Source organism: Heptranchias perlo, chromosome 18, assembly GCF_035084215.1.
Source record: "Heptranchias perlo isolate sHepPer1 chromosome 18, sHepPer1.hap1, whole genome shotgun sequence".
NCBI classification, from domain to species: domain Eukaryota; kingdom Metazoa; phylum Chordata; class Chondrichthyes; order Hexanchiformes; family Hexanchidae; genus Heptranchias; species Heptranchias perlo.
The window spans coordinates 23688518-23710409 of record NC_090342.1 but is presented as its reverse complement, the minus strand read 5'-3'; the positions used below and the strand labels follow the sequence as shown (position 1 = coordinate 23710409).

The following is a 21892-nucleotide window of genomic DNA, read 5'->3' as shown; positions in this document are numbered from 1 at the left end:
TCATGCTCAAAGTTCTTTTCCAGCCTATAAGTCCAGCGTATTCATCATCTTTGTTCTCATCGACAGAGTGACTCCCAGTCCAACGCCTGAAATTTTAATTATCGTCCTGGTCTTCAAATCCCTCTATGGTCTTTCCCTTCCCTATCTCCATAACCTGCTCCAACCCCAGAAGACCACAAATGATCTGTTTTTCTGACTCAAGTCATTTGTGGATCCCATCCTCCCTTTGTCCAACAAGTGACAGCCCTGCCTTTATCCACATAGGTCCCACTCTCTGGACTTCGCTTCCTAAATCCTTCTGCTTCTCCATCTCTGTCCCCTCCTTTAAGACCCTTCTGAGAACTCACCTCTTGACCTAGCTTTTGGTCATCCCTCCTAATCTCTCCTCCTTTGGCTTGGCACCCATTTTTTCCCTAAGCTTTTGTGATGCACCTCGAGATGTTTTCTATGTTAAAGGTGTTCTATAAATGTAAGTTGCTTTGTTGTTTCAGCTTTCTTCAGTTTTTCATTGAAAGAAGAATTTCACTGCTGCAGCTTATTCATGCTTGAAATTCTAGGAATTCCGAGATGATATTTGAAATGGTGATAATACTACAAATCTCACAAAGTATTACCACAATCAACCTGGATGAGTTAAATGAGATGTCTTGTCTTAAATAAGTAAAACATGCAAGAGTGTATTAAGCATACCTCAGAATCCCAAGGAGATTCTATATCCTCTTCAGCTTCCACCTCCTCCAAGCCCAATTCTAACAACAGGTCTACATTTAAGGAATTAAAAAAATATCCCAATGAATAAAGTTACACAACTAACTGCAGATGTTGGCTGTCCTCATTATAATGGCGTTTTGTTCCATAAAGCAGGGAAACTCAAAGTTAGGATAGGAGTTTTTTTTTGAACACGCACCAGTTATTTCATCAGGATTTAGCAAACAAGAACACTTACTTTCTTGCTTCAATTTTCTGGAGATTTCAATTTGATGGAGCTTTGCAACATGAATGGAATGCTCCCTCATTGACAGCACACCATTCAGGCATTAATTTGCTTGCCAAGTTTGACTTTAGCACAGGACACAAGTGTACTTAATTTGTGCAACCACCAATTTCTCATCTGGTCAAATTATCTGAAGCAGTGCTACTATTCTGAACTTGTTTCCTGAAAGATATTCATTCATCTCATCTTTGATTCATATGGGCTCCAAAATCTATTGACCCACAATTTCCTGAAACGAGGCAACCGGCAAGTTACACCAATCTTCCTGTTGTTGAATTATGCCAAAATTTCCTGAGAACCTTCTACGCCAGAACATAAAAACTGATGTAAAACAAGTGAAAAATCAGTGTAAACAAATCAATTGAAGCCCCAAGGAAAACACCGAAATTACGACATATTCCATCTAGAAGTCTCTCTTTACGCATGAAAATTAAAGTTTGAAGCCATTAAACGTCATCTATGCACATTAGGCACAGCATGTTTGAGACAACGCAATTGTGGAAGTTTTTCAATTTTTAATGCAAATCATTCTGATGCCATAAAGATGCATTGAAACATACAGAAAATACATTTTAGGTCTAAGTGAGGAGAGAATAAAAAATGCTGAAAAAAAAGCCATAAAACACCAGAAATATGACCAAGTTCTGCTGCACTTGAAATCTTAGGCAAAGCCTTACAGACCATTCAGAACCACTATGGTTATGTTGCTGGACTAGTAGTCCAGAGTCATAAGTTCAAATCCCGCCATGGCAGCTGGGGAATTCAAATTCAATTCATTAAATAAAATCTGGAATTAAAATACTAGTATCAGTAATGGTGGCCATGAAACTACTGGATTGTCGTAAAAACCCATATGGTTCACTACTGCCTTTTATGAGGGAAGGAAACCTGCCGTCCTTACCTGGTCTGGCCGATATGTGACTCCAGACCCACAGCAATGTGTTTGATTCTTAACTGCCCTCTGAAATGGCCTAGCAAGCCACTCAGTTGTAAAATCTTGCTAAAAAGTCATAATAAGAATAAAACCAGACGGACCACCTGGCATTGGACCACTAGGCACCGGACTTGACCCAAAATTGGGAGACCGGTCCCATAGACTGGTCATGAAACAGCCTGACATGGCCATCCTCACAGAATCATACCTTTCAGCCAACATCCCAGACTCTTCCATCACCATCCCTGGGTATGACCTGTCCCACTGGCAGAACAGAGTGACCAGAGGTGGCGGTAGAGTGATATACAGTCAGGAGGGAGTGGCCCTGGGAGTCCTCAACATCTCATGGCATCAGGTCAAACATGGGCAAGGAAACTTCCTGCTGATTACCACCTACCATCCTCCCTCAGCTGATGAATCAGTCCTCCTCCATGTTGAGCACCACTTGGAGGAAGCGCTGAGGGTAGCAAGGGCACAGAATGTACTCTGGGTGGGGGACTTCAATGTCCATCACCAAAAGTGGCTCGGTAGCACCACTAATGACCGAGCTGGCCGAGTCCTGAAGGACATAGCTGCCAGACTGGGCCTGCAGCAGGTGGTGAGCGAACCAACACGAGGGAAAAACTGACTTGACCTCATCCTCACCAATCTACCTGTCGCAAATGCATCTGTCAATGACAGTATTGGTAGGAGTGACCACCGCACAGTCCTTGTGGAGATGAAGTCCCATCTTCACACTGAGGACACCATCCAATGTGTTGTGTGGCACTACCACCGTGCTAAATGGAATAGATTCAGAACAGATCTAGCAGCTCAAAACTGGGCATCCATGAGGCACTGTGGGCCAACAGTAGCAGCAGAATTGTATTCCAGCACAATCTGTAACCTCATGGCCCGGCATATTCCTCACTCTACCATTACCAACAAGCCAGGGGATCAACCCAGGTTCAATGAGGAGTGTAGAAGAGCATGCCAGGAGCAGCACCAGGCGTACCTAAAAATGAGGTGCCAACCTGGTGAAGCTGCAACTCAGGACTACATGCATGCTTAACAGCAGAAGCAACATGCTATAGACAAAGCTAAGCGATTCCACAACTAACGGATCAGATCAAAGCTCTGCAGTCCTGCCACATCCAGTCGTGAATAGTGGAGGACAATTAAATAACTAACGGGAGGAGGAGGCCCTGTAAACATCCCCATCCTCAATGATGGCGGAGTCCAGCACGTGAGTGCAAAAGACAAGGCTGAAGCGTTTGCCACCGTCTTCAGCCAGAAGTGCCGAGTGGATGATCCATCTTGGCCTCCTCCCGATATCCCCACCATCACAGAAGCCACTCTTCAGCCAATTCGATTGACTCCACGTGATATCAAGAAACAGCTGAGTGCACTGGATACAGCAAAGGCTATGGGCCCCGACAACATCACGGCTCCAGTGCTGAAGACTTGTGCTCCAGAACTAGCCGCGCCTCTAGCCAAACTGTTCCAGTACAGCTACAACACTGGTATCTACCCGACAATGTGGAAAATTGGCCAGGTATGTCCTGTCCACAAAAAGCAGGACAAATCCAATCCGGCCAATTACTACCCCATCAGTCTCCTCTCAATCATCAGCAAAGTGATGAACGGTGTCGTCAACAGTGCTATCAAGCGGCACTTACTCACCAATAACTTGCTCACCGATGCTCAGTTTGGGTTCCACCAGGAGTACTCGGCTCCAGACCTCATTACTGCCTTGGTCCAAACATGGACAAAAGAGTTGAATTCCAGAGGTGAGGTGAGAGTGACTGCCCTTGACATCAAGGCAGCATTTGACCGAGAGTGGCACCAAGGAGTCCTAGTAAAATTGAAGTCAATGGGAATCAGGGGGAAAATTCTCCAGTGGCTGGAGTCATACCTAGCACAAAGGAAGATGGCAGTGGTTGTTGGAGGCCAATCATCTCAGCCCCAGGACACTGCTGTAGGAGTTCCTCAGGGCAGTGTCCTAGGCCCAACCATCTTCAGCTGCTTCATCAATGACCTTCCCTCCATCATAAGGTCAGAAACGGGGATGTTCGTTGATGATTGCATTCACTCCCTTCACCACCGGCGCACTGTGGCTGCAGTGTGTACCATCCACAGGATGCACTGCAGCAACTCGCCAAGGCTTCTTCGACAGCACCTCCCAAACCCGCGACCTCTACCACCTAGAAGGACAAGAGCAGCAGGCACATGGGAACAACACCACCTGCACGTTCCCCTCCAAGTCACACACCATCCCGACTTGGAAATATATCGCCGTTCCTTCATTGTCGCTGGGTCAAAATCCTGGAACTCCCTTCCTAACAGCACTGTGGGAGAACCGTCACCACACGGACTGCAGCGGTTCAAGAAGGCGGCTCACCACCACCTTCTCGAGGGCAATAAATGCTGGCCTCGCCAGCGACGCCCACATCCCGTGAACGAATTTAAAAAAAACCTGGACAACATCCAGGCTTGAGTTGATAAGTGGCAAGTAACATTCGCGCCAGACAAGTGCCAGGCAATGACCATCTCCAAAAAGAGAGTCTAACCACCTCCCCATGACATTCAACGGCATTACCATCACCGAGTCAACATCCTGGGAGTCACCATTAACCAGAAAATTAACTGGACCAGCCATATAAACACTGTGGCTACAAGAGCAGGTCTGTGGCGAGTGACTCATCTCCTGACTCCACAAAGCCTTTCCACCATCTACAAGGCACAAGTCAGGAGTGTGATGGAATACTCTCCATTTGCTTGGATGAGTGCAGCTCCAACAACACTCAAGAAGCTCGACATCATCCAGGACAAAGCAGCCAGCTTGATTGGCACCTCATCCACCACCCGAAACATTCACTCCCTTCACCACCGGTGCACTGTGGCTGCAGTGTGTACCATCCACAGGATGCAATGCAGCAACTCGCCAAGGCTTCTTCGACAGCACCTCCCAAACCTGCGACCTTTACCACCTAGAAGGACAAGGGCAGCAGGCACATGGGAACAACACCACCTGCACGTTCCCCTCCACGTCACACACCATCCCGACTTGGAAATATATCGCCGTTGGGTCAAAATCCTGGAACTCCCTACCCAACAGTACTGTGGGAGAACCTTCACCACATGGACTGCAGCGGTTCAAGAAGGCGGCTCACCAACATCTTCTCAAGAGCAATTACGGATGGGCAATAAATGCTGGCCTTGCCAGCGACGCCCACATCCCATGAACGAATAAAAAAAAAACTGGGGTAAATTGATGAAATTCACATGATCTGTTCTTTTGCATGGGGGGTAGAGCTATGTTAATGAACAGCAGAGGGTTTTGCAGCATCAGAGTAAAAGATCGAGGAAATTCGGGCATAATGTAACAACGGTCATAAATTATTTATGCCTGAAAATCCTCGACCTTTTGCGTCGAAATTCAGTATTATGCCATACTTGGGTTGCTTCAGCACAAGTTTTCAGGAAATTGCAGGCCATTGTGTTGTTTGAAATAAAAGGAGCAAAGTCATTTCACTTCCTGACTTAAGGATGTGACACTTAAGAAAATAAATCTTTCTCCACTAGACTGGGGAACAAAGACACTTCAAAGCTCCAAGATGAATTGTCCTATCTTAGACCCATCAAGAGGTCAAGTGGAAACATTTTCTCTACATTTTTTTTATACGTTCATGGGATGTGGGCATCACTGGCGAGGCCGGCATTTATTGCCCATCCCTAATTGCCCTCGAGAAGGTGGTGGTGAGCCGCCTTCTTGAGCCGCTGCAGTCAGTGTGGTGAAGGTTCTCCCATAGTTCTGTTAGGAAGGGAGTTCCAGGATTTTGACCCAGCGACGATGAACGGCGATATATTTCCAAGTCGGGATGGTGTGTGATTTGGAGGAGAACGTGCAGGTGGTGTTGCTCCCATGTACCTGCTGCTCTTGTCCTTCTAGGTAGTAGAGGTCGCGGGTTTGGGAGGTGCTGTCGAAGAAGCCTTGGCGAGTTGCTGCAGTGCATCCTGTGGACGGTACATACAGCAGCCACTGTGCGCCGGTGGTGAAGGGAGTGAATGTTTAGGGTGGTGGATGGGGTGCCAATCAAGCGGGCTGCTTTGTCCTGGATGGTGTCGAGCTTCTTGAGTGTTGTTGGAGCTGCACTCATCCAGGCAAGTGGAGAGTATTCCATCACACTCCTGACATGTGCCTTCTAGATGGTGGAAAGGCTTTGGGGAGTCAGGAGGTGAGTCACTCACCGCAGAATATCCAGCCTCTGACCTGCTTTTGTAGCCACAGTATTTATATGGCTGGTCCAGTTAAGTTTCTGGTCAATGGTGACCCCCAGGAAGTTGATGATGGGGGATTCGGCGATGGTAATGCAGTTGAATGTCAAGGGGACGTGGTTAGAGTCTCTCTTGTTGGAGATATTCATTGCCTGGCATTTGTCTGGCGCCAATGTTACTTGCCACTTATGAGCCCAAGCCTGGATGTTGTCCAGGTCTTGCTGCATGCGGGCTCGGACTGCTTCATTGTTTGAGGGGTTGCGAATGGAACTGAACACTGTGCAATCATCAGCGAACATCCCCATTTCTGACCTTATGATGGAGGGAAGGTCATTGATGAAGCAACTGAAGATGGCTGGGCCTAGGTCACTGCCCTAGCAAACCCTTTCATTATCTTAAAGACCTCTATCCGGTTACCCCTCAGTCTTCTCTTTTCTAGAGAAAAGAGCCCCAGCCTATTCAACTACATGTAGATGTATATATTACTAGAACTACAACAACTTGCATTTATATAGCACCTTTAACGTAGAAAAATGTCTCAAAACCCTTCTTGTGTGATTAAGCCAGATTTTAAAAAGTGCTCAGGCTATCAGTTGACCTCTTTGGCAACTTATAACTTACGTTGGAATCATCTTAATGTTATGAGAAAGTGGACATATCCAGTCGTGCTCTCAGAGTATTAAGAAAATTTACTGGCCGAGATCAGAGCTCTGTACATACTTAAGCAGGCAATATAACATTGTGTTGCCAGCTGTGAATTGCATTTGAATCTACTGGTCTCAAACTGGTAGTGTAACATAACTGCAGTCTTAATGCATCAGTGTCCCTATGATGTTTCCATTTTGAAAAAAAGGGTTTGTTTGAGGAATGGAAGATAAATAATAAGGAAGTAAGTAATCAATCCTTAATTACCACCAATATGTAAAAAATATGCATCATAGCTACCTCTTCTAATTTTTTGGTGGGAAGCCTCTTGCTCCTGAGCAGTACACGTGGAAGCTGCATCAAGATTAACAGGTTGCGTTGCTGCAACTCTGGAGTTTGTTGAACACATTCCTATAGACCACATCTCCTCTTCTGAAGTTCTGTCCTGTATAAAATGAAAGATATCAAAATTATTTCCAATCTATTGTATAATAGCAAACACAAAGTATTATTTCATATACTGAAAAGTTACAGATTACAGAAAACAATGAAGTTTGCCATCTCATGATTTTAAATCAAATATAGTAAAAACGTTTGAGGGCATATATGTTCAGCTTCCAGAAAAATACTCCTGTTCTACAATTTGGTTACATCAAAAAAATTGTTATATATGTAAAGCATCCAAAAAGTTCAACTGTATTCAAGAAATTACAAAATGTTCTTAACTAGGTTTAAAAAAAGACAGCACAATATTCTACAAAAAATTAAAAGACAGCAGTGCAGATTTTCAACCTGCCACCCGAGCGTAAAACTGACATCGCAGATCGGCTGCCCGTTATAGAAACCAACCAATATTCATTTCCATTGAAAATGAATAGAAATGAAAATCGGGCAGTTTCTATAATTGATGACCAATACGCAACGCCAGTTTTACGCCCAGGCGGAAAGTTGAAAATCTATCCCAATATCTATTTTGCTAAGGTGGTAGTTGTCAATTTCACATTTTTTTTTAAATCAACTAACAATATGTTTTTACTCTGGGCTTCTGGTTCAACCAATAAACAGATTACTGAAATTTTAAAATTAAAATAAAAAGTGATCCAATGAGAACATAAATGAAGAAAATCCCTACTGATATTAAAGATTACTAGGAAACAACAGTAAAACCACTGGTAAACTACAGTAAAACAATTGCTCTAGATTTTTAAAATATTTTCTCAGTAGATTAGAACAGGTTGGTAATATGGAAATATATGAATAAAAATCTAATTTATCATAATGAAGCAGATCTTGACTTGTCAGAGAAAACAATTGGAGCAGCTTTACTATTTTTAACAACTATGTAGCCCAAGCACTGCTGCTGCACAAGATTTAAAATCTATCACATTTACGTTCTGATCAGCTGCATCAATCATCATTTCTGCATCCCTTTGTCGGTCCAGCTCCGTTATAAAATATGTAGATTTATGGAGAGTTCTCATCATTTCAATGCTGGCAGCCTGAGTACTCAATTCAATGCACTGTTCTCCTCGAATCATTTTATCGACAGCACTGTTATGATTTAGTGGAGTATTTGGTAATTCAGTATCTCCAACAAAACCAGGGCGATGGTGTTGGTTTTCAGTTCCTTCATCTATAACATTGCCATAGAAAATGTGCAACTCAGAATCTTCCTTAGGATTCGTCAGTTGGCTTGGACATTTGCCAGATGTTAAAGTCTCTTTAATTGTTTCTGTGTCTCTGTTGCATAGCATTTTTGAAGATTTATTTATTTTTTTAAATCTGGCATCACCATTAATGTCTTTATTTTCACTCCAATCAATTCTGGAATGTTCATCATCTAGTTTCACACTGCAGTCTTCATGGAGGTGTTTTTTGCTTACATCGTGTTTTGCACCAAACTCTAGATCATCCTTGACTGCCAAGTCTGCAATTTGCTTAGGCTTACATGTAAACTCAATATTTTTCATTTCCTCTTTATTCCCTCCATTTTCTTCGATTATGTTGCAATGAGTACCTTTCAGTTTCGTCTTTTTGTGTTCTTCGTCTGAATTAACTTCATCTTCATGTCCTACTTCATTGATACTATCTTCATCGTCGTCCTCCTCTTCATCATCCTCTTCTTCATTATCATCTTCCTCATTGCTTTTTTCCTCATCATCTTCTTCCTCGCCTGAAACACGTTCTGCACCATGCTCCTCTTTCTCTGTATTATCCCAGCTATCGATTACCTTTCGTTTCAGTTGAGTTTTTGAATTAATAGTCATCAACTTCCCACACAGATCTTCAGTGCACCATATAAGAAATAAAAAATAATTAAAAATGGAACACACAATCTAGAAATAATAATTTACCTGCTTGAAGCCTTTAAATGGGGTAGAATTTGACTGAGGTTTTATAAAGGAGCTGGCTAAAGGGACAGCTGTTTGAGGAGAAGTAAGCAAAGGTGTCTTGGCCTGGGGTGAAGGATGGGTTAGCGAGCGGCTATTCTTATTAATTTCTTCTTCACCTTGACTATCTTCTTCTGAATCTTCCTCACTAGCTATATCTGATGCAACTCGATGCGAAATGTCCATGTGCTGGACTTTGCCAGAGTTAGCCTTTTCGTTTACTAAAGCAAAACAGAGAAAACCTTTGTTTATAAGCATTGAAACAACACGTCATTAACCTACACATCAAGTAAACCAGTACTCAAATTTATTTTCAACTATTTTCTCAAAAACTTACCATTTTCCTTGCTTTGCTGGGAAGTACTTATCAACTTGGTCAAACTAAGCTTCTGTGATATCTGTAAAAAGATACAGTTCTTATTAGCTAGTGTAAAAAGTTTTGCTGTTGGAAATTTAAACATTTACCGACTGCACACATACCACTGTGAAAAGGTCAGGATCAACTCAATTAATTTTCTTGAACTCATCTTTCTGTTTCCTTCATCATTGGCATAAATAAACATCAAATTTATGCATTACAGCATACTTAAGAATGACACAATTTTCAAAGATGAAGGATTACTAATGAATGTATCAAAATTTTTGTAGTAAAATCAAAGATTTTATTAAAGAAAGAACTTGCATTTATATAGTGGCTCATCCTCAGGATATCCCAAAACATTTGCCAGCCAATGAAGTACTTTTTAAAAAGTGTAGCCAATGTTATGCAGACAAATGCGGCAGCCAATTTGCACACAGCTAGGTCCCACAAACATCAATGAGATAGATGACCAGATAATCTGTTTTAGTGGTGTTGGTTAAGGAATAAACATTGGCCAGGGCGCCAAGAGAACGCCTCTGTTCTTCTTCGAATAATGCCATAGGACTTTTTAAGGTACACCTGAGCAGGCAGACCTCAGTTTAATATCTCATTCAAAATCGGACAGCTTTGAGAATGCAGGAAGACCACAGAAATGCACCAAAATGGCAGCTGAGGTAATGTGGTCACTGGAGTGGGACTTGAATTCATTATCCTCTGACTCAGAGCGCTACCACTGAGCCAAGGCTGATACTTTATATATTCTATTACCACTTTCAGTAAACATTGTTGTCATGGATCAGAAACTTGTCTTGTTTCTAAAGACCCTACAGGGCAGATTTTCATCTCCCTACGTCTCAACATACTGGATTCATCTGGGTGCAACGAATAGAGCAATGTCAGCAGGGGATCACGCCCATAATTTTCTTCAATGCATTGCACTCAGGCACAGGAACGGGAAAATCTGCCCTTATACATTTTTTATATTTATGGCAATTTGGTAGTTGGCCAGCTGGTTAAATTGAAACAGAATGGCTGATTTTAACTCCCAGCAGAAGCAGACAACAATTCCGCATGGGAATTTGAGTTGAAGGCCTGGCAGATTTTAATTGCCAGGCCTCATTTGAATGCCGCCGGCCAAATGCTTGGTCCTTTCTGGCAGAAATATTGGGTAGCTCGGAGACCCCCGGCCGGCATCAGGAGAAGGCTGCCAGCAGCAAGTCTTGGCCCCTCCAAAGAAAGTATTTTTTAAACTTACCTAAGGTGATCTCGCTGGCTTGCGGCGGGTGCTCCGCTCATGAGTGGTTTAAAATGCCATAATGTCCCATGTACATCATGGGACCCCAAATTACATTTAGTAATAAGGTTCCTGCCGGACTCCAGTGAGAACCTCATCTGCTGCCAAAATCAGCGGTGTTAAAGCGTAGATTGGCGGGAAGGGAACGGGAAATGGAGCTGCTCCATTTTCACTGCTCCCCTGTGCCTTTCCCGCTGATCAGCGAGTTAAAATTCCTCTGTATTGTAGACTAATTGATAAAGATTGATTGCCATGATTATCGAACAACTCCATTATCGTTGTATTTTAAGGACAGGGTTAATCAGACTACTACTCTTCTTGCGAAACAAGATGGCACGTAATAAACGGGAACATAACCAAACTGGAAGAGGGGTCAGAAATTGAAAGCCCTTGACTCCTATGGAGGGGGACTTTCTAGATATACTAGCTCTGATCCGTTCCTGTTGGTTCTTATCCTGATCTGGATTCTGCTCCCATACTCTGGGTCAGATTGGTTCAAGCTCCTACTTGTCAAGATCATGTCCTCCTTCAAGTAACTCACCTTCTTCTACTCCTCTCGCCTCTCCTTAAAAATCTTCATTGTCTACTGCCCCAAGCCCAATCAAGGGTTTCTCAAGAAGATATCTTCCCTTCTTTCCTCCCTCAGCTTCTTCACTGAGTGAGTTGGCTGCCGATTTCAATCTCCATCTTGACTCCCCATGCCTTCTCTCCTTTGAAATCGCCACCCTCCTATCCTCCCTAAACCTCTCCCTCCGTATAAACTTCTCCTACCCATATTTATAGCCGCCTCCTCAACCTTCTTATCTCACATGGTCTCTCTCCTCCCATAGTCTCAATCACAGAAAAGGCCATCTCTGACCACTTCCCTGTATCCCCTACCACCTACATCCCCTATTCACCCTTCCAATTTCACTTCCTTCTGCGTCAGCCCTGGGAAAAACTCCCCCTCCCCAAGTGAACAGCGCTTTTAAACTGCCAACTGCCTAGCCTTCAGCCCTCCATTTCCCACAATAATTTTGCAGCTATCAATCTGCTCAACTCACACCTCCACCTTTGATACCCTTGTCCCCAGCAAAACCTTTACTCTCTCCTATCCCAAATTCGCTTCCTCAAGTACAAGGGGTGCAGACTTGAACATATCTGGTGCACAACTGGTTTTGCCATCTAGAATTAGACAACTTCAGCATTACATTCGATCCCGAGCTGAGCTTCCGACCTCTTATCCACTCCATCACAAAGACCATCTGATTCCACCTTTGCAACCCCAACTCAGACCACGTGCAGCAGAAACCCTCATCAGTGCCTTTATCATCTATAGACTTAACTATTCCAATGTTCTCCTCCACCTTCTGTAAACTTTAATTTATCTACTTCAACTCATCCAAATCTCTGTTGTCCATATACTACCCCGCACCAAATTACGCTCACCTATCACCGCTGTCCTTGCTGACCTACATTGGTTCCCAGTACCCCAACACCTCCAATTTAAAATTCTTCTGTTTAAATCCCTACATGGCCTTTCCATTCCCTATAACCTCCTCCAGCCCTACAACTCTCACCTCGAACACTCTATTCCTCCATCCCTGGCGATTTGTACATCCCCATTCCCCCAGTCATTGGCAGCCGTGCCTTAAGCCATCTAGGCCCCATACTCTGGAATTCCCTGCCTAACCCCCTCTGCCTCTTCACTTTCCTCGCCTTTAAGACCTGCCTTAAAATCCACCTCTGATCACCACCTTCTGCCAGGCATGGTGCACCGGACTGCCAGGACAGCCCTTCTCACACCCATCTAATACAATATCTCCACTTTGCCAACTTTCAAGACGCTGGGTGGGTTGGGTGTTGTGCCACTCCATCATTTGCCCATAGACTCTATTTCCTACCTCCAAATTATTTTGACAGTCTCTCATTTTTGCATCATGTTGCCTTTGCATAGGCTGCAACAACTCCCCCCCTCCCCCAAGTTTGAGCTATATCCCTTTAATGACTGCTGACACCCTTAGCAGGGGCCAGTAGTTAGAGATTGTATTCTAAAAATTCATTTCAATATCTATTTAGAATGGCAACTAGAAGGAGTCATTTGTTAGTTATGAGTCAGTCATTCAAACTCAAGAAAAAGAGATACCACAATACATCATTTACTACAAACCTATTTAAAACTATACCAGTGGAGAAATAGTACCTTGGAGCTAAATTGTAGCTCCTCATCTTCATTTGAGGATAACCAGGAGTCATCTGCACCCTTTGAGGCCCTAAAAACAAAACATGCAAAGAAAATCTCAAAAGAGGAAAAAAAACTAAAAGGTCATAAGAAATATACCCGTTTTAAAATGCAACAGCAATGGTCACAAAATAAATATCTTACCTACTGACCGACTCTGTCTGAGATGCATCATCTGCTACTGCAAATCAAAAAGTGAAGAACTTACATGTGGATCTGATTAGTTTAGGCATGGTTTTCTTCATTGTTTTAATGTAGTTTATCTTTCAAATACAATAGGATAGGGCCATTGTCCAACAGAAAAATATCACAAGGATAGATTTGAATTAAAAGCTTTACTCTATGCAGGTTTGTGTGAGCCACGTGATCTTTCTGTACTCTCACACCATGACTCGTGCCCCCAGTTTTTGAACAGGGGTAGCCTCCTGAACAAATTTTGCTTACACACCAAATATTAGATAACTTATTGTAGTTACTTTCATTACTCTGATACCTCATGTTTGATTGTTGCACTGTTCAACAAAGGGGAAAAACACATAGGGAGGAAGACCGTTGGCGAGTTTCATTGCACAGGTCTCATCATTATCAGGTGCCTCTTCTCCACTCCTAGAAGATATACCTTAGTTCTTTAATAGTGGAGGCAGCAGAGACCATGCAACAGTAAACAAAACAAATATATTACACTGCACAAAATTGTAGCCGACCAGAAAGAGAGCTAAATGCAGGAGCAACAGAGTTTTGTACGGGGAGGAAGAACTATATTCAAAAGTCAAGACCGCTTGATACTGTAAGCAATCTAATATAATTCCTAATTTGTTCAACATGTATGTACAAATGTATTGTATGAAAATAGTACAGAAAACTGGAGGGAGGATTCTCTCATGTAATGGTTGGCTTTGGCAGTCACAATGAAGAACTTGTTACTTTGAAATATTGGTGGAGATTTCAACTTTCACTGTAAATTGCTGGTAGCGGATCGGCTGCCCGTTATACACCCCGCTCAATTTTATTTTCCACTGAAGTCTTTGAAATCCATCCCAGTATATAACAGGCAGCCAACAGTTTTCTGCTTGATGTTAAAATTTACCCCATTATATCATAATGATGTTTAAAAGATAGCTTAAGATGTCCAAATAGCTTCCCTAGAGATAGTGTCAAGAAAACCTCTTTGCATATTGGGCATATGGGAATAAGCTCAATAAATCTAGGCTAAAATCTGTGGAACAATCAAAATTCTTAGGGATCGTTGAACTCCAATTGCAACATATGCTGTAATTGCAATCAAAGCAAACTGGAGAAGAACCTGATAATCAAAGGGGTAGTTTCTGTCTACACCTAGTCATCCGGTACCCTGAAAGGATTTTTCCTCCTTTAAATGAGAACTTTGGGGTCTCTTCCTAGATTCCCACTTGCTTCACCTAATTTGTGCAGTATCGAGTTACATCAAAACTACAGCACAGAAACAGGCCATTCAGCCCAGCTGGTCTATGCCGGTGTTTATGCCCCACACGAGCCTCCTCCCTCCCTACTTCATCTAACCCTGTCAGGATACCCTTCTATTCCTTTCTCCCTCATGTGCTTATCTAGCGTCCCTTTAAATGCATCTATGATTTTTGCCTCAACTACTCCTTGTGGTAGCCCGTTCCACATTCTTACCGCTCTTTGGGTAAGGAAGTTTCTCCTGAATTCTCTATTGGATTTATTGGCAACTATTTTATATTTATGACCTCTAGTTTTGGACTCCCCCACTAGTGGAATCATTTTCTCTATGTCTACCCTATCAAACCCTTTCATTACCTTAAAGGCCTCTATCAAGTCACCCCTCAGCCTTCTCTTTTCTAAAAGAAAGGGTCTCAGCTTGTCAAGTCTTCCTTGATAAGGATATCCTCTCAGTTCTGGTTTCGTCCTTGTGAATCTCTCCAATGCCTCTATATCCTTTCAATAATAGAGTCCAGAACTGTGCACAGTACTCCAAGTGTGATCTAACCAAGGTTCTATACAAGTTTAACATAACTTCTTTGCTTATGTTGAATGGACCAACAAGAATATTGATAGATGCCTATGAGAAGGCAGTTTCATAATAACTTCTTGGGTCTGCATGCGCCCTACTATTCTGAAACTTTTCAAAGTTAAAGAGCTTTAAAATACAAAATGTTCTACATTTACATGAAGTAGATAAGAGGAAGGTTTGTAAGCTGGATGCTGCCAAACTTGTGGTTGGACCTTGATAAGGACCAAACAAATGGTAGCTGCATCAGAATATTCTGATGAGTATTCTAGAACCAGAACATGAATTGCCCAAGTGTTAAAGATTTTGATGCTTTCTTTTCTCTAGAGCCTGATAGCTGCTATTTTGGGACCTCTGAGGAACATGCATTTTACCCAGACTTGAGTGAAAAACATCGTTCCAAGGGATCAGATCATTCTAGTAGCAGGCCTTGTCTACACTCAATTCTACTAGTTATGGGAACAAGTCTTTTTGTGTGGTGGAACAAAGGAGGTCACTGTTGTCAGCAGTACTGCCTTCCTTCCAGTGAATTGGGCCATCACAGCAGCTGAGAGATATTTTTGCAGAGTTTGGAGCAATTCTCATGACTGGATATTGTGCAAAATCAATAGCAAGTAGGTATTGTGAGTATTAAGAAGGATTCACAGCAGATTTTAAAATCAAGGAACTAAACTGATCAGAGCACTCAGGTTCACTTATAGGAGAGACGTGGCCTAACAGAAATCAACTTTCTACCTACCTAGCGAATATGCATTACTGAAAAAAATACAAGCATAGTTGAGAAAACATGGAACACCAATTACACCTTTGAAAAAAAAACATTTGGTTTTTCATGGGGAAACAAATTAAACAAGGTTTTATTGGGAGGCTTTCTTGCAAATTAATGGACATTACTAATTGAGTCCTGATAAATGACAAGTGTTTCATAGCTAGTTGTCACTCTCAGATGATTTTCACAAAAAAGTTACAACAGATAGGAATAGGAGATTGCTAGATATTAATATTTTTGTTAACTTTTCTACTTGACCGCACATTTAACATGGTATTCTGAAAAGTAATTAAACTATGTATGGAATACTTGACAATAATATCTATTATTTAACAATACAGCACAACAGTTGCAATATTTTCTTTGGCTGTGTTTTGCTTTTGACAGAAAGGTAAACAGAAACACTAAAAAAAAGATCAAAAGCTAGGGAAATTCACCTACAGATTTCCTATAAGAGAATGCAACTCTGAAATGCCTACCTGGTGAATTCTGCTGGAGTTTGGCTTGGAGCTGCAATTTGTGGTAGTGAAGTGACAACATAAAGTAAACCTCTTCCATCTCACATTCTGTGCCTTCAGAGTGGAAGGTTTCTGGTTGCTGAAAGTATATCTAGCCCTGAAGGGAGAAAACTGTCCCCTAACAGTCTTTCTGAAATTTTGGAGGATGGTCTTTCACTTCCTTCAAAGTCTTCTCTAGTTAAGATCACTTTTTTCCCCTCCTCCCCACTCTGCCAATTTTTGATAAGCCAGGCTTGACATTAGGAATAAAAACAGAAAATGCTGGAGAAGCTCAGCAAGTCAGGCAGCATCTGTGGAGAAAGAAACAGAGTTAACGTTTCAGGTCGAAGACCTTTCGTCAGAACTGGAAGATGTTAAGAGTTAAAATTTTTGAGCAAGTACAGAGCCAGGAAAAAAGGGGGGGGGAAAGGAGCGGAGGGGAGGAAAGAACACAAGTAATTAAATGACAAAAGGGATGATGGTGCAAGGCAAGGAAGGTGGTAATGGGACAGGTTAAGAAACAAAAGATTGATCAGGAGTAGCTGTAACTGGCAGCAGCAAGTACATTACCAGCTCTAGCTGACCGAAAAAATGGGAACAGCAGTTATGATATGAAGTTATTGAAATGATTACTCTACCCTATCACAGACCTTCCCTTTTGTTCTTTCCTCCCCTGCCTCCCTCCCCCCTTTCCCCGGCTCTGTACTTGCTCAAAAACTTTAACTCTGAACATCTTCCAGTTCTGCCGAAAGGTCTTCGACCTGAAACATTAACTCTTTCTTTCTCCACAAGTGTTGCCTCACTTGCTGAGCTTCTCCAACATTTTCTGTTTTTATTTCAGATTTCCAGCATCCGCAGTATTTTGCTTTTGATATTAGGAGTTGGGTTAAGCGAGATCGGAGGCGGATAAAGGAGGGCCCGATAGCGGGAGAGCTGAGCTAAGTGAGATCGGAGGTGGATAAAGGAGGGCCCGAGAGCGGGAGAGCTGAGCTAAGCGAGATCGGAGGCGGATAAACGGAGACCAGCGGCGGAGTTCCAGAGGTGACATCACCAGTGAAAAAGTGACGCAGTGCAGGGGAGGCAGCTGATTGTTAAGTAGGTTCAGGTGAGTCCCAGACTCTTCCATCACCATCCCTCGGTATGTCCTGTCCCACCAGCAGGACAGACCAACCAGAGATGGCAGTACAGTGATATACAGTCCGGAGGGAGTGGCCCTGGGAGTCCTCAACATTGACTCTGGACCCCATGAAATCTCATAGCATCAGGTCAAACATGGGCAAGGAAACCTCCTGCTGATTACCACCTACCATCCTCCCTCAGCTGATGAATCAGTCCTCCTCCATGTTGAGCACCACTTGGAGGAAGCGCTGAGGGTAGCAAGGGCACAGAATGTACTCTGGGTGGGGGACTTCAAAGTCCATCACCAAGAGTGGCTTGGTAGCACCACTTCTGACCGAGCTGGCCGAGTCCTGAAGGACAAAGCAGCCAGACTGGGCCTGCGGCAGGTGGTGAGCGAACCAACATGAAGGAAAAACTTACTTGACCTCGTCCTCACCAATCTACCTGTCGCAGATGCATCTGTCCATGACAGTATTGGTAGGAGTGACCACCGCACAGTCCTCGTGGAGACGCAGTCCCATCTTCGCACTGAGGACACCATCCAATGTGTTGTGTGACACTCACCGTGCAAAATTGGATAGATTCAGAACAGATCTAGCAGCTCAAAACTGGGCATCCATGAGGCACTGTGGGCCATCAGCAGCAGCAGAATTGTATTCCAGCACAATCTGTAACCTCATGGCCCGGCATATTCCTCACTCTACCATTACCAACAAGCCAGGGAATCAACCCTGGTTCAATGAGGAGTGTAGAAGAGCATGTCAGGAGCAGCACCAGGCGTACCTAAAAATGAGGTGCCAACCTGGTGAAGCTACAACTCAGGACTACATGCATGCTAAACAGCAGAAGCAACATGCTATAGACAGAGCTAAGCGATTCCACAACCAACGGATCAGATCAAAGCTCTGCATCCAGTCGTGAATGCTGGTGGACAATTAAACAACTAATGGGAGGAGGAGGCTCTGTAAACATCCCCATCCTCAATGATGGCAGAGTCCAGCACGTGAGTGCAAGAGACAAGGCTGAAGCGTTTGCAACCATCTTCAGCCGGAAGTGCCGAGTGGATGATCCATCTCAGCCTCCTCCCGATATCCCCACCATCACAGAAGCTAGTCTTCAGCCAATTCGATTCACTCCACGTGATATAAGAGAAACGGCTGAGTGCACTGGATACAGCAAAGGCTATGGGCCCCGACAACATCCCGGCTCTAGTGCTGAAGACTAGTGCTCCAGAACTAGCCGCACCTCTAGCCAAACTATTCCAGTACAGCTACAACACTGGCATCTACCCGACAATGTAGAAAATTGCCCAGGTATGTCCTGGCCACAAAAAGCAGGACAAATCCAATCCGGCCAATTACCGCCCCATCAGTCTACTCTCAATCATCAGCAAAGTGATGGAAGGTGTCGGCGACAGTGCTACCAAGCGGCACTTACTCACCAATAACATGCTCACCGATGCTCAGTTTGGGTTCCGCTAGGACCTCTCGGCTCCAGACCTCATTACAGCCTTGGTCCAAACATGGACAAAAGAGTTGAATTCCAGAGGTGCGGTGAGTAAGACTGCCACTGACATCAAGGCAGCATGTGACCGAGTGTGGCACCAAGGAACCCTAGTAAAATTGAAGTCAATGGGAGTCAGGTGGAAAACTCTCTAGTGGCTGGAGTCATACCTAGCACAAAGGAAGATGGTAGTGGTTGTTGGAGGCCAATCATCTCAGCCTCAGGACATTGCTGCAGGAGTTTCTCAGGGCAGTGTCCTTGGCCAAACCATCTTCAGCTGCTTCATCAATGACCTTCCCTCCAACATAAGGTCAGAAATGGGGATGTTCGCTGATGATTGCACAGAGTTCAGTTCCATTTGCAACCCCTCAGATAACGAAACAGTCCTTGCCCGCATGCAATAAGACCTGGACAACATCCAGGCTTGGGCTGATAAGTGGCAAGCAACATTCGCGCCAGACAAGTGCCAGGCAATGACCATCTCCAATAAGAGAGACTCTAACCACCTCCCCTTGACATTCAACGGCATTACCATCGCCGAATCCCCCACAAATCAACATCCTAAGGGTCACCATTGACCAGAAACTTAACTGGACCAGCCATATAAATACTGTGACGACAAGAGCAGAGCAGGTCAGAGGCTGGGAATTCTGCGGCGAGTGACTCACCTCCTGACTCCCCAAAGCCTTTCCACTATCCACAAGGCACAAGTCAGAAGTGTGATGGAATACTCTCGACTTGCCTGGATGAGTGCAGCTCCAACAACACTCAAGAAGCTCGACATCATCCAGGACAAAGCAACCTGCTTGATTGGCACCCCATCCACCAACCGAAACATTCACTCCCTTCACCACCGGCGCACCATGGCTGCAGGGTGTACCATCCACAGGATGCACTGCAGCAACTCGCCAAGGCTTCTTCGACAGCAGCTCCCAAACCCGCGACCTCTACCACCTAGAAGGACAAGGGCAGTAGGCACATGGGAACAACACCACCTGCACGTCCCCCTCCAAATCACACACCATCCCGACTTGGAAATGTATTGCCGTTCCTTCATCATCGCTGGGTCAAAATCCTGGAACTCCCTTCCTAACAGCACTGTGGGAGAACCTTCACCACACTGCAGCGGTTCAAGGCGGCGGCTCACCACCACCTTCTCAAGCGCAATTACGAATGGGCAATAAATGCTGGCCTCACCAGTGACGCCCACATCCCATGAACGAATAAAAAAAGTATTTCTACTGTTGTACAGTGCAGTAACTAAAGTAAAAAGGTACGGTTCTGCAGGTCTTATAGCAAGTAGCATCTTTTAGTGAATCAAGGTTCCTAGTGTAGTTAAGATTCTCTAAATTAAGAGTAATTTAAAGGAGTAAATTCCTTAAGGGAGTAACTAACGAGCTTAATCTAAGGCAAGTCATGGCAGCAGAGCTCACACCCATGATATGCTCTTCCTGCACTATGTGGGAAGTCATGGACACTACCGGTGTCCCTGGCGACCACGTGTGCAGGAAGTTTGTCCAGCTGCAGCTACTGGCTATCCGCATTTCGGAGCTGGAGCTGCGGGTGGATTCACTGTGGACCATCCGCGATGCTGAGATTATCATGGATAGCACGTTCAGTGAGGTGGTCACACCGCAGGTAAAGATTACGCAGGCAGGAAGGAAACGGGTGACCGCCAGGCAGAGTAAAAGGACTAGGCAGGTAGAACAGGAGTTCCCTGGGGCCATCTCCCTCTCAAAGAGATATTCCGCTTTGGATATTGTTGGGGGAAAGCAGCAAGAGCTAAGACCGTGGCACCACGAGTGACTCAGCTGCACAGGAGGGGAGGAAGAAGAATGGGAGAGCAATAGTGATAGGGGATTCCATCGTCAGGGGAACAGATAGGCGTTTCTGCGGCCGCAGACGTGACTCCAGGATGATACGTTGCCCTACTGGTGCTAGGGTCAAGGATGTCACGGAGCGGCTGCAGGACATTCTGAAGGGGGAGGGTGAACAGCCAGAGGTCGTGGTCCATATCGGTACCAATGACATGAGTAAAAAAAGGGATGAGGTCCTGCAAGCAGAATATAGGGAGTTAGGAAGTAAATTAAAAAGCAGGACCTCAAAGGTAGTAATCTCAGGATTACTCCCAGTGCCACATGTTAGCGAGAGCAGAAATAGGAGAACAGACCAGATGAATGCGTGGCTTGAGAGATGGTGTAGGAGGGAGAGGTTTAAATTCCTGAAGCATTGGGACCGATTCTGGAAAAGGTGGGACCTGTACCAGCTGGACAGGTTGCACCCAAGTAGAACCGGGACCAATATCCTCGCGGAGTCATTTGCTAGTTCTGTTGGGGAGGGTTTAAACTAGTATGGCAGGGGGATGGGAACCAAAGGGCAGGTACAGATAAGACAAATTCAGACCAGGAAACCGGAAATAGAAAAGCAGTTAGTGACGTAGTTAGCGACTCAAAGGCAAAAGAAACAAAGGTTAAATAGTGTTCAGCACAGGAATTTGATGGGGTTAAAGGGTATATACTTCAATGCAAGCAGTATTACAAACAAAGCAGATGAGCTAAAGGCACAGAGAGACATATGGCAGCATGATATCATTGCTATAATGGAAACCTGGCTTAAAGAGGGGGATAATTGGCAGCTCAATAACCCTGGATATCGAGTTTTCAGGCACGATAGAGTAGTGATAAAAAAGGAGGGGTAGCATTATTGGTTAAAGAATTAGTTACAGTTGTGAGAAGGGATGATATGCTAAATGGATCATCAATCGAGGCTATATGAGTTGAGCTAAGATTTGAAAAAGGGGCAGTCACACTACTAGCAGTGTACTATAGACCCCTGAATAGCGAAAGGGACATAGAAGAACAAATATGTAGGCAAATTTCTGAGTGCAATAATAGTAGGGG

At 44.1% G+C, this 21892-nt stretch overlaps 1 protein-coding gene across 6 annotated transcripts in view; it reads right to left on the bottom strand.

Moving 5' to 3' along the window:
• si:ch211-272n13.3 (ankyrin repeat domain-containing protein 26) overlaps nt 1-21892 on the bottom strand; it is a 191437-nt gene that overhangs the window by 110597 nt on the left and 58948 nt on the right. For 5 of the 6 annotated variants that reach the window (XR_010966206.1, XM_067999525.1, XM_067999526.1 and 2 more), the window contains exons 7-12: nt 13241-13277; nt 13058-13127; nt 9558-9618; nt 9185-9441; nt 7131-7275; nt 691-761 (exon numbers count right to left, since the gene is read on the bottom strand). Coding sequence is in view for 5 of the 6 variants with exons in the window: in XM_067999525.1 (XP_067855626.1) it covers nt 691-761; nt 7131-7275; nt 9185-9441; nt 9558-9618; nt 13058-13127; nt 13241-13277 (641 nt within the window). In the remaining variant the exon portion in view is untranslated. Of the gene's footprint in view, nt 1-690; nt 762-7130; nt 7276-8221; nt 8499-9184; nt 9442-9557; nt 9619-13057; nt 13128-13240; nt 13278-21892 lie in introns of those variants that run through there. The other variant, XM_067999529.1, reaches the window with a different exon arrangement.